This window comes from Gadus macrocephalus, chromosome 19 (genome assembly GCF_031168955.1).
Source record: "Gadus macrocephalus chromosome 19, ASM3116895v1".
NCBI classification, from domain to species: domain Eukaryota; kingdom Metazoa; phylum Chordata; class Actinopteri; order Gadiformes; family Gadidae; genus Gadus; species Gadus macrocephalus.
Window position 1 is genome coordinate 7,648,836 of NC_082400.1, and position 12,681 is coordinate 7,661,516.

The following is a 12,681-nucleotide window of genomic DNA, read 5'->3' on the forward strand; positions in this document are numbered from 1 at the left end:
AACGACAGTGTTACCTGTTATATCTCGACTTTACTTCTGAATTAAACGGAGATTGCAGAATTGAATCTAAATAATATGGACCACACATAGACACGTCCGTTGCTCGCTGGGGGCGTACCAAAATTGCACAGATAGGAGGAGCTGGGGATCGAACAAGCAACCTTTCAGTTACAAGAAAACTGCACAACCTCCTGAGCTAAGCCACCCCATATTTGATAACAAACGACAGTGATACATCTTATTATTTATTTCATGACGGTGTATAAAAAACGACAGTGTTACCCCTTATGTTTTTTTTGTTAAAAAACAACAGTGTTACCCCTTACGTTTTATTTGTTGACGGGCAATAAAAAAACAACAGTGTTACCCCTTACGTTTTATTTGATGACTGGGAATAAAAAACGACAGTGTTACCCCTTATGTTTTTTTTGATAAAAAACAACAGTGTTACCCCTTACGTTTTATTTGATGACGGCCAATAAAAAACGACAGTGTTGCCCCTTATGTTTTATTTGATAAAAAACGACAGTGTTACCCCTTATGTTTTATTTGATAAAAAACGACAGTGTTACCCCTTCTGTTTTATTAAAAAAACGACAGTGTTACCCCTTACGTTTTATTTGATGACGGGCAATAAAAAAACGACAGTGTTACCCCTTATGTTTTATTTGATAAAAAACGACAGTGTTACCCCTTATGTTTTTTTTGATAAAAAACGACAGTGTTACCCCTTACGTTTTATATGATGACGGGCAATAAAAAAATGACAGTGTTACCCCTTATGTTTTTTTTGATAAAAAACGACAGCGTTATCTTTTATTTAAACGACAGTGTCACATCTTATTATTTATTTGATGACGGTCTATAAAAAACGACAGTGTTACCCCTTACGTTTTTTTTGCTGACGGCCGATAAAAAACGGCAGTGTTACCCCTTATGTTTTATTAAAAAAACGACAGTGTTACCCCTTACGTATTATTTGATGACGGCAATAAAAAAACGACAGTTACCCATTATGTTTTTTTTGATAAAAAACAACATTGTTACCCCTTATGTTTTTTTTTATGACGGCCGATAAAAAACGGCAGTGTTACCCCTTATGTTTTATTAAAAAAACAACAGTGTTACCCCTTACGTTTTATTTGATGACGGGCAATAAAAAAACGACAGTGTTACCCCTTATGTTTTATTTGATAAAAAACAACAGTGTTACCCCTAATGTTTTATTGATGACTGGGAATAAAAAAAACGTATTTGACAAAAAACGACAGTGTTACCCCTTATGTTTTTTTTGATGACGGCCGATAAAAAACGACAGTGTTACCCCTTATGTTTTATTTGCTAAAAAACGACAGTTTTACCCCTTACGTTTTATTTGATGACGGGCAATAAAAAAACGACAGTGTTACCCCTTATGTTTTATTTGATAAAAAACAACAGTGTTACCCCTTATGTTTTATTGATGACTGGGAATAAAAAAAACGTATTTGATAAAAAATCGACAGTGTTTCCCCTTATGTTTTTTTTGATGACGGCCGATAAAAAACGACAGTTGTTTTTTTTTATAAAAAACGACTCTGTTACAGTGTTACCCCTTATGTTTTATTTGATAAAAAACGACAGCGTTATGTTTTATTTGATAAAAAACGACAGTGTTACCTGTTATATCTCGACTTTACTTCTGAATTAAACGGAGATTGCAGAATTGAATCTAAATAATATGGACCACACATAGACACGTCCGTTGCTCGCTGGGGGCGTACCAAAATTGCACAGATAGGAGGAGCTGGGGATCGAACAAGCAACCTTTCAGTTACAAGAAAACTGCACAACCTCCTGAGCTAAGCCACCCCATATTTGATAACAAACGACAGTGATACATCTTATTATTTATTTGTTGACGGGCAATAAAAAAACAACAGTGTTACCCCTTACGTTTTATTTGATGACTGGGAATAAAAAACGACAGTGTTACCCCTTATGTTTTTTTTGATAAAAAACAACAGTGTTACCCCTTACGTTATATTTGATGACGGGCAATAAAAAAACGACAGTGTTACCCCTTATGTTTTATTTGATAAAAAACAACAGTGTTACCCCTTATGTTTTATTGATGACTGGGAATAAAAAAAACGTATTTGATAAAAATCGACAGTGTTACCCCTCATGTTTTTTTTGATGACGGCCGATAAAAAACGACAGTTGTTTTTTTTTATAAAAAACGACTCTGTTACAGTGTTACCCCTTATGTTTTATTTGATAAAAAACGACAGCGTTATGTGTTATTTGATAAAAAACGACAGTGTTACCTGTTATATCTCTACTTTACTTCTGAATTAAACGGAGATTGCAGAATTGAATCTAAATAATATGGACCACACATAGACACGTCTTACGTTTTATTTGATGACTGGGAATAAAAAACGACAGTGTTACCCCTTATGTTTTATTTGATCAAAAACGACAGTGTTACCCCTTACGTTTTATTTGATGACGGGCAATAAAAAAATGACAGTGTTACCCCTTATGTTTTTTTTGATAAAAAACGACAGCGTTATCTTTTATTTAAACGACAGAGTCACATCTTATTATTTATTTGATGACGGTCTATAAAAAACGACAGTGTTACCCCTTATGTTTTTTTTGATAAAAAACGACAGTGTTACCCCTTACGGTTTGTTTGTTGACGGGCAATAAAAAAACAACAGTGTTACCCCTTATGTTTTATTTGATGACTGGGAATAAAAAACGACAGTGTTACCCCTTATGTTTTATTTGACGGTCTATAAAAAACGACAGTGTTAAGGTGCGGCCACACCAGACGCGTATCTCGCGTAATTTTTACGCGAGATACGCGCGTAAAATGTTGCTTGACCATTTTGTGTAAAAAATGGTCGCATACGCGCCATACGCGCCTACGTCACTGCCTAGATGAGTCCATGTCCATGCAAGTGAACGGAGCGTTCCCTCTTCGTCATAACTATCAAACCAAACATCCTTCACATTCACCGAGCGAACATTACGAAAGTAAAATGCACATTTCTCGCTAAAAATGTTTCCATAAACGCATTTAATGGCGTAACTATGTTACTATTTCCACCCAGAATAAAGATAGTTGTCGGACGTGGCTGCGCTGGAGTCCGAGGTAGGAAACCCAAACGCCGCCGTGTTTTGGTGATAGAGTTTAGATCGGGTTAGATTAAATAATCTCGGATATAAATAACAATAATCGGGTTAAATAACTTCACATGGTGTGTCTGGTGTGTTTCCAGCATTCGTAGTGTTGATCAGCAGATATATAGTCCGCCAAGACGTTGAGGTTGCTTAGTAACCAGAGACTCTGTCCATGCAAGTGAACGGAGCGTTCCCTCTTCGTCATAACTATCAAACCAAACATCCTTCACATTCACCGAGCGAACATTATGAAAGTAAAATGCACATTTCTCGCTAGAAATGTTTCCATAAAAGCATTTAATGGCGTAACTATGTTACTATTTCCACACAGAATAAAGAAAGATGTCGGCCGTATGCTTCTGTCCAAGCTCACTACTCTCTGCCAGTGACGTCGGGTCAAGCTCAACGCTGATTGGGCAACACGGCTAATCGTCATGCGTATGAGCGTAAAAAGTTCAATTTTTTGAACTCTTGAAATGTACGCGCCTCATACGCGCAATACGCGCGTAAAATGTTGCTTATACGCGTATTACGCGTGAAACGCGTAATACGCTCGTAAACCAATGGTTCCCTATGGAAAAAATGGCGATTTCATACGCGAAGTACACGAGATACGCGTCTGGTGTGGCCGCACCTTCACCCCTTATGTTTTTTTTGATAAAAAACGAGGTGTTATGTTTAATTTGATAGAAAACGACAGTGTTACCCCTTGGTTCGATTGCTCTGTCAGTTAGCATTGTGCTAGCTGTCCTGCGCTTTAAAACCGTACTCCTTAAAACGGAGGTTTTGAAGTTTAACACGCAGCTGCGCACGAGGTTGAACGTGATTGCTGTGTAACGACTCGTACAGGATCAGCTGATTCCTAGCTGACTCGGTTTAAACTTCTTGGAAACCGGAAATACTCTGATTTCTAGTATAGGCCTACCTCAGAGCAGATGCAGTATTAACTTCATGGTGGATGCATTTTGTGCTATAATTACCAACAAAAACTTAATGGGAATGTAAAACGAACTTTACTATAATAAAAACGCTTATAATGTTGACATATATTATGAAATAGTCTAGGCTACTTTTTGTCGAAATCTGAGTCTGGAATCTGCCCTCACCTAGGCCTTCGTCAACCAATTACTTGTCATTGTTTTCTCTTGTGTGTATGCAAACGTGATTACTTAATTAATTGAAGACGAACTAATAGGCCTATGTGAGTAATTAAGGTAATGTCACGCCTTTCAATTCTCTGAGAAGGAGAGTTAAGACCATTTTAGTTAAGCATTGGTTTTGGCGTTCAAAACTAAGTCTAAAAAATATATAAGGAAAAATATGAATATAATGATGTGAATATTACTTTATACACATCATATATTAATAATATAAACGTCTGAAAATAAGAATAGGCCTAAACCTCATCTTCCTCAATTATTGCATATTCCATGTTATTCTACACTTTATATTTGGTCAATAGTCCTCTCATAAATAGTTACGCCATTTTATAGCCTACTTGTTATCATTATAATAACAATTCGGACATTTATGTTCCCTATTATGTTATTTAAATGAATAAAAAAAAATCCCTAAAGTAGCCGGAGAACGATGGGCACTCGAGTGCGGACGTCTCTCTTTCTCTGCGTCTTCCTGCTCTTCGATTATCGCTGACAAAGAAGAGGGTCATCTTCGGTAGGCCTCATTAGGAAGTGCTAAATAGTTTTAGGGGTTTTAACTCTTTTGTGTAAAATAATGTCATCCCCTTAAGCAGCATGTGGGCTCGGGATTACAAACTACGGCCACATCTTTGTTTAGTGTTAATTTACACGACTTTCCTCCTTTTCCCTGAGCCTAATTTGCAGGACAAATATTGACTTAGAGGAACAGGTTGCCTGTTTCCTTCAGCGACTTGCTATTGAATAATCATTGGGTGATTTGGAAGAAAAAAGTCCATTCCTTTAGATTATGCAAGTTAAAGCATATAACGAATTATTTCTACAAAGACATGCATAAGTTTTATGTTTGATCACAGTTGCATCATCGGATTCCAAAAGGACAGCATCCTTCTCACTAAGTGAATAATGGGTCAACGTTTCTTGACGCTTTGATTAAATATTAAGCTTTCATCTCGCAATCCATGTTCTTCCACAAGAAAACGTGTAATTATAATTTCCTTCTACCTTAATCTGTGGTTTAATCTTCAACCCACTCCTCGTTTCCACAGCCTAACATGAACACGACATCTGGAGGAGGAGAAAATATGGTTTTAAGATTTATATAAGTCGGTTTATAGTCATTCACTGACTGTGGGTAATGCACTTGAGATTGAGAGGACTTGGAGAGCTGCGGGAGCCTTTCCTCGGACCGGCTACTCAGTACAACCAGTGTGTTGCACCAACAGCCACGTGAAGAGCAGATCCTAACCTCGCCTCCCCTCTCTGACGTCTCCTGGGGGGGTCACACCAGTAGGGGGGTCTTCAAACCAGGACCACTTTATAAGCCTCGTACCAGAAGATGCGAGTTCATCACTTGTGTGGATGAACCGGAGGAAGGACACTGACTGACTGATATCTGTTTTTCTGGATGTGATTTGGGGTGGTTACGCACAGGTTCCTCAGCCGGAAAGTCCATCAGCATTGACTGGTTTTTGCTTTTTATTTTAAAAACTATATCTCTCGTTATTTTTTCCTACCGTCTCGTGTGATTATTTGTTTTCCGGAACGACATCGACATTTATCACTAAATGTGGGTTCTCGGATCGTCCGGTGCAGTGATGATGGATGAGCGCTCGTCTCCCTCGGCGCGTTTTGCCCAGAGCCCGGGACATCCCGCCAGGGTCCACAGTATAGATGCCATATTGGGATTTAAGGAGGACCACATGTTCAACAAATCAGCGATTTACAGCGTGAGAGAGAAGTCCTGCATGAATGACACGGCGCGTAACGGGAACGTGATCGTAGCCCCGATGACCAAGAAAGAGCATCATTCTGAAACTTTTGACAGTGAGTACAAATGTTTGACTCAAAGATAATACTCATAGTCTATATAAACAAAAATAAAGTTTCAAATAGTTATATTAGAGCCTATATATATACATTTGTATTCAACATGGTGTTAATTTCTGGCTGCGCACTCTTAAAAGTTTGGCGCTCTTCAGAGTCTAACTTAAAAAATGTCTGTTAAAAAAAAAACAGAACTCCTATTAACTCAAACGTCCCTGCTCACCTTCTCCTCCAGGTATGTGCTGCACCACCACCTCGGACAGTCCGACCCACAGCCCAGCAGACTCGCCGGGCGGGGACGGCAGACCGGACTCAGAGGACTCGGAGGAGGACCATCCCAAGAAGAAGCACCGCAGGAACCGGACCACCTTCACCACCTTCCAGCTGCACGAGCTGGAGCGCGCCTTCGACAAGTCCCACTACCCCGACGTGTACAGCCGCGAGGAGCTGGCGCTCAAGGTCAACCTGCCGGAGGTCCGAGTGCAGGTAAATCATCAAGCCATTGGTTATTATTCTATTATTGTTATTTTGTGATTTTAATGTTGAAATGCAGGGTGGCAAGAGGTTGTAAATGTCCAATAGTACATGATGTTTCATGTCACAATTCATTGATTCATTATTTAATAAATAGGTTAGGAAGCTGCAAAAACTATTCATAGGGTGCATTACTTACTTATTCCATTCAGATGATCGGCCTTTAGAAATATATAGCCTTTTATGTAGCCTTACATTAACTAATGAAATATTTACTCTTTAGCTTCTACATTAAAGTAGCCCTAAGGACGAAAAAGTTAAACAATGTTAACTTACTTCTCTTTTTAATTGATTAATGGCTATATAATTGATTCCATGATTGACACGTTGATCACACATCTTTCTTCCGGTGTGTTCAGGTGTGGTTCCAGAACCGACGCGCCAAGTGGCGGCGCCAGGAGAAGCTGGAAGTGAGCGCCATCCGGCTGCAGGACACCCCCTCGTCCCTGTTCTCCTTCGGCTGCCCCTCCACCAACCCGCTGCACGGCCCAGGGGGTCTGCACCTGGACCCCTGGCTCACCACCCCTATCACCAGCACCACGGCCGCCTCGTCCCTGCCCGGCCTCCCCGGGTTCATAGGCGGCTCCCAGGGGCTCTCGGGTGGGGGTTACGCATCGCCACCGCCTCCCCACTCCATGGCCTCCTCCATGCCGGCTACTTTCCTCCACTCGGCGCCCGGGTCAGGGTCCAACCATCACCAGCTCCCTCATATAGGCTCTATATGTCCGCCGGCAGCGGCCTACCCCTGCTCGGGCTTCATGGACAAAATGGTCCTGGAGGAATCGGACCCGCGGAACTCCAGCATCGCGTCCCTCAGGATGAAGGCCAAGGAACACATCCAGTCCTTCGGGAAGACGTGGTAACGAGATGGGGGGACTTCTTTTTTAACTTGTATTTTACAGACTTCATCCAGCTCTTATGAGGAGATTTAGGTCTGGGTGTGTTTTTTTCCCCCCTTGTGATTCAGAATAATTTTATTTTGTACTATGGATTTTCTTCTCTTTCAGTTTTTGATGAACTCTTTTTATGATATGGTGGGAATTTTAACCAGCTCTGATGGGCTTCAACTGTTGTATTTTTGTCAGTAAACTGCTCTCCGTCCCATGCTGAACCCTGCTGTCCTGATATCACCATGAATATCACCATTTATTTATTTTACTTTTGCAATGTAGCCTGAACAGGGAAAACAGCATATAATCATTCACGTTATCAAATTAGATCAAATCATTTTTGTTTTCGTTATTTGTGGTCAAATGTGACGAATTGTATTTTATAAATATGAAAATGACGTCATGATATTTGTTCAACTTCAATATTGTGCGCTGCCATACTTCAATGGTTTGGGAATTTATCGTTTATTGGACTTACCTCACAGTGGTACTGAATTACTTTCTATACACCTGATAACCAGCATCATTGCATGTGTTTAATTGGAATAATAATGATTAGCTTCATTAAAAAGCTTTAACGGTATACATGCCATTGCCTCATCTTTTGCCAAAGTACTGAAGTGTTTTGGAGTTTAAATAATATGCCCACACATGAATACAATAAAACATGGGTGCTATAGCACCCCAGTGTGGTTGACGCACGAAACATTATTTTATTATTTTATTCTCTATTTCGACAATCAAGAGTAAAGTAAGCGTTGACAAAGTGATTTCTTCTATGTCTTTCCACATTTGGCTTCAGAATTTAGTCATTATAACATAATAGATATGTGTACACACACATCACCTTATAGGCCTGTTTACAAACATTCATAAGGCAATATAAAATAGTTAAAACATAAAATGATAAAAAATATATTTTCATGCATCCTGAGAACAGCCTCAATTTCATTATCCCAACGCTATTATCATTATCTTCAACTCTTTTATTTTTTTAACCCTATTTAAAGTTTGTTGGGCACTTCCTCCTTCCCTAAACAGCATCTTAACTTTCCCTTTGCACTGGTCAAATTAGATTTATGAAGTTTGGGTGAAAGTGGTTTGTAAGTCTATTATTCGGGTCTATTATGAGTCCTGGGTTACCAATGAGGCAGGAGCCCTTCCCTTTGAGCGGCAGCAGAAAGGAGGGCCTTCATCAAATGGAATTGGGCCAATTAGCATAAGGCATTGTGCGCGCGCCCTGAGGAGCTCTGTTGTCCCACGCTAGGGGGTAAACACACACACGTGGGTCAGGGGTGTAAATATCTGACCTCATGATTTAATAATGATTCTTTACAGAGAGAAAAAATATTAACTGTGCCTCTTGAAACGTCTAATAAAGTGAATTGAATCCAACAATGTTTTTTTATATATATATTACACGCTTGAGTTAGGATAAATGATTGATCAGCATTAAGTAGAAAATATATGGAGTCAATACATAAATACAGACATAATACATGGGCCGAAAATCCAACAACAAACCTAAGGCTAATTTGTTCAGTAAAGAAGTAGCCTATCATTTATCATTAATTATTTACATAATTGCATGTCATTGCAGTTAATTCATCACTCTTTTCCTTTGCTTTTCATTCAAAGATAATGCTTTTAAAATGTGTGCAACAATATTATGACTTGCATTTTTTAAATGAGCTCTCAAATTTGGTCCTATTCTATCCTCAATTGTAAAGCGCATATCTGTTGCCATCTAGTGTTATGAACCCGCTACTACAGCCGGGCATGAATTGAGATAAGCCTTTATAGGGTGAGCCTAAAGTCACACACTAGGGGGAACTTCCCAATACTGCAATTCAGGATTGCAAATTAAGTAGGGTAAAACAATGACATTCCATAATAAACATTCCACCGTACACTGAAAATAAAAATATATATTTTTATTCACTAACCTGTAGTTCAAAAATATATAGGCATAACTTATTGGAAATGTAGGCCTACTGCTGTAGCGATTGAAAAACTGGACAAAAAAAAATCAAAATATAAAATGGAAGGCTGCTGATAAAGGATAAGTGATTTGTTGTGATTCTCTGAAGGATTTAATATGTGTAACATGACACGTGCAGCTATAATGCATTGTACAGTGGGTTCATGTGGAACCCCCATTCTTCAGGTGTAAACCAAGCAGCAGCAAGTTCGGCATCTAAAACACAACAACAGCTTTGACGGAATAATGCAATGCCAATACAATAACTGATTTAACAGGTTTACTTGCAGGCAATTTACTTCAAATAAACATTTTTAGGGCATGCAGTAAGCTACTTATTTAGGTCACAATAAAGTAAACGAGTTTATCAGTTTTATAAAACATTTGGTTAAATCCCTTTACCTCTCTCAGGGGTTTGACCCGAACCTCTTCCCTCGATCTCGTCCTCTCCAGGTGGCGTCTGTCGGCGCCGTGGGGCCCCTGAAGTCTCCGGTTGGCGGGACTTGACCCGAACACGTCCCGGTCTAGTGCGGAGGGGTGCTGCGGCTGCTCCAGCGGTGTCTCCTTTCGTTCCAAGGAGGTCAGTGGATCGTCTCCGTCCTGTTCGTATACCGGAGGTTCAGGCAACATCTCAACGCTCTTCCTCCCCATTAAATGACCTGTGAGGAGATAAAATAACAACAGGACTGCATGTAGGGACACAGCTGTATGCAATGGAATAGTGTTACATTTTGGGCGATTGAAGATATAGGCCTACATTATTTGAATTGGTAAAATCCATTAAAAAACGAATCTATAATCAACCAGTTCCAACACAACAATAATTATAATACTTATAACATTATTAAATCAAGAACAACTTTTCTTTTTTGCATTGCCTCACGAAGCGGTCCTTACCCACTGCCCAGTGGTTCCCTCGAGGGTAAGATTTACTGAGGAGAGCTGGTGGACTCTGTGAACACTGCCCCATACAACTGAACGTTCCCAGTATCAGTAACATTGGTAGAAGTTGTCTGTAAGTCCACGAAAAGCTAACACACTCGTCGCCCATCTTATAATAGAAAAAAAATAAAAAAAGTTCCACAGTGCATTCAACTATATCGCGAGTATAACTAAAGATAAAAGCTTTCGACCATGTTTAGACTTTAAATTAAATTAATTAAATTAAATTAATTATGAATATTATGGAGGCGTAGTGTGCAGCAGATGTAGCGCGTTCAGGTTCAGCGTGCTGCAGACCTTTGAGAGAGAAAACCCAAGGCTCCATGTTAAATAGCATCCCGCCCTTTACAGATGTGCGTCAGTGGCAAGTTAAGAATACACCCCACGGTGGCTGAGGATTCAATATTAGTCAATACATATTATGACCTATAGCACGATACCGTTGCAACATTGTTAGTTTATTCAGTGATTGCTTCGTGATAATAGGCGTAAGGAGTGAATAAGAAGTATCGGTGAATGTTATTTCCTTGTTTAAAAAAACAAGAAACACCGTTACTAAACGTGACTGCAGCTCTTTACATTCATTGTTTTAAAGGCACCCAGTGCAACTTTCGAGGCTTAAAAATAAACATTCAATTTCTATGTCGGTATGTAATGGTATGGAGTTATTGAAACTTACTACGTGTATAAAAGACTAGAAATTGAATGTTTATTTTTCATTGAATGTTTACATAAAGTTGCACTGGGTGCCTTTAACTGTAAATCAGAGGATGAGCATAGAGTTCCAGGAAAGGAAGCAAGGGTAAATGAAAGGAGAGGTATAGAGAGAGCAACATTGGCAACCCTAAAATACCATTACATTTAGAAATTGGAATAATGCCTTGCGTAAATCTCTTGCACACGTGGGCTCAGAATATTTGGTGCCAGTGGTACCGAGTGAAAGTGACCAATGTTGTTCCGGTTGGATCGGGTTGTTGTGCTTGTTTTTACGTTGTTTGTTCACCAATGCCTCAGTAAACCCATGCTCACCATCATCTGGTTTCCAGTCATATTTATTCACCCATAACTTGCTCATCTTTCATCCTCATCTATCGACCCAGCCCTTCTCCATCCATTACCTCCCAAACTAGACAGTGGGGTTGGAACAGTGGGCCTAAAGGACTTCATGCTTAAAAACACGCAGGCCTACATTGGAGAGTTAAAAGAGAAACAGTATTTAGGCCTATTGCAAATGAAAGATGAAGAGTTTGGGACGTCGTTCAACATGGTGAACACATTTCTGTGGAATAGGTTGAGTTTGTCAGGGCCATCCTGTTCCTGTTCAACAGAGACAGGCCAATCAAGAACATGTGGCGTAACAGTGAATCCAGATCCTTTACCAGGGAAGTGAATCAGTGGAAATATCAACAAGGCAATTCAAAATGGTTGACAGACTAACTAGGCCTACGTCTCTGCCTGTTTGAGATGCTCACCCTTCAGTGACTCTATTCATTAGGCTATTGATACAGGGTTATTAAAGGTGGGAAATGTGCCAGAGTAGACGAGGATATCGGTTCATTTGTTCACCATCGGTTACACATTTCTGTGGAATAGGTTGAATTTGTCAAGGCAAATCTTCCCCATGGCTTACAGCAGTGTGCAATATGTTCAAGGGCGACCTTAGTGTGTTATGAGTCACCTCTTGGTCACCTCTGGTGAAAAGGGGAAGATGGATACAATATATGGTGTTAGGCTTTGAAGTGATGCTAGGTTTTGGACAGATTTTCACGATTTTGGTCACTTTGTAACTTTCAATGTTCTTGGCGAGCTACAAATCACGTACCTTCTGGTTTAAGATTTGATCAACATACAGTAGCTAGGGCACTAGAAACCAAGTAAAGTTGTGAAGCACTTTTCTAGAATGTCAATGATGATAAAAAACGACAACATGAGGATTCCTGCTCAATACAGAATCCATACATTTCCCTTCAATTAAGATATCCCTGGGAAAACAAATTTTGAGTGAATTGTGAAATATGAGATAGAACATATTATACTATTTGACAATATTTTGACTATTGCGGAAGGTGGTTGTTTGTGAAATACATGGTAATTGATGCACATATCGAAACACCAGATGGCACTGTCGAGTGGATTTAGTACCTTTTCCGGTTAACGGTGGTTGTTTTCACTTCAT

General features: G+C 39.6%; 3 protein-coding genes across 3 annotated transcripts in view; 2 read left to right on the forward strand and 1 right to left on the reverse strand.

Moving 5' to 3' along the window:
* The first annotated feature begins 5,454 nt into the window (after positions 1-5,454).
* On the forward strand, positions 5,455-8,165 carry rx3 (retinal homeobox gene 3). Its single transcript, XM_060038430.1, has 3 exons — positions 5,455-6,158; positions 6,394-6,644; positions 7,052-8,165. The coding sequence occupies exons 1-3, from the start codon at positions 5,900-5,902 to the stop codon at positions 7,553-7,555; spliced, it is 1,014 nt and encodes a 337-aa protein (XP_059894413.1). The 5' UTR covers positions 5,455-5,899; the 3' UTR covers positions 7,556-8,165.
* Positions 8,166-9,501: 1,336 nt separating this feature from the next.
* Positions 9,502-11,032, reverse strand: grp (gastrin-releasing peptide). The gene is made up of 3 exons (XM_060038431.1): positions 10,461-11,032; positions 9,966-10,222; positions 9,502-9,779 (listed from the first exon to the last, which is right to left on the reverse strand). Exons 1-3 carry the CDS (start codon positions 10,612-10,614, stop codon positions 9,726-9,728), a joined length of 465 nt encoding a protein of 154 aa, XP_059894414.1. The 5' UTR covers positions 10,615-11,032; the 3' UTR covers positions 9,502-9,725.
* Positions 11,033-11,275: 243 nt separating this feature from the next.
* znf532 (zinc finger protein 532) overlaps positions 11,276-12,681 on the forward strand; it is a 6,890-nt gene continuing 5,484 nt past the window's right edge. Inside the window, exon 1 of the mRNA XM_060039076.1 lies at positions 11,276-11,307. Within this exon, the coding sequence (XP_059895059.1) occupies positions 11,276-11,307 (32 nt within the window). The remainder of the gene's footprint in view (positions 11,308-12,681) is intronic.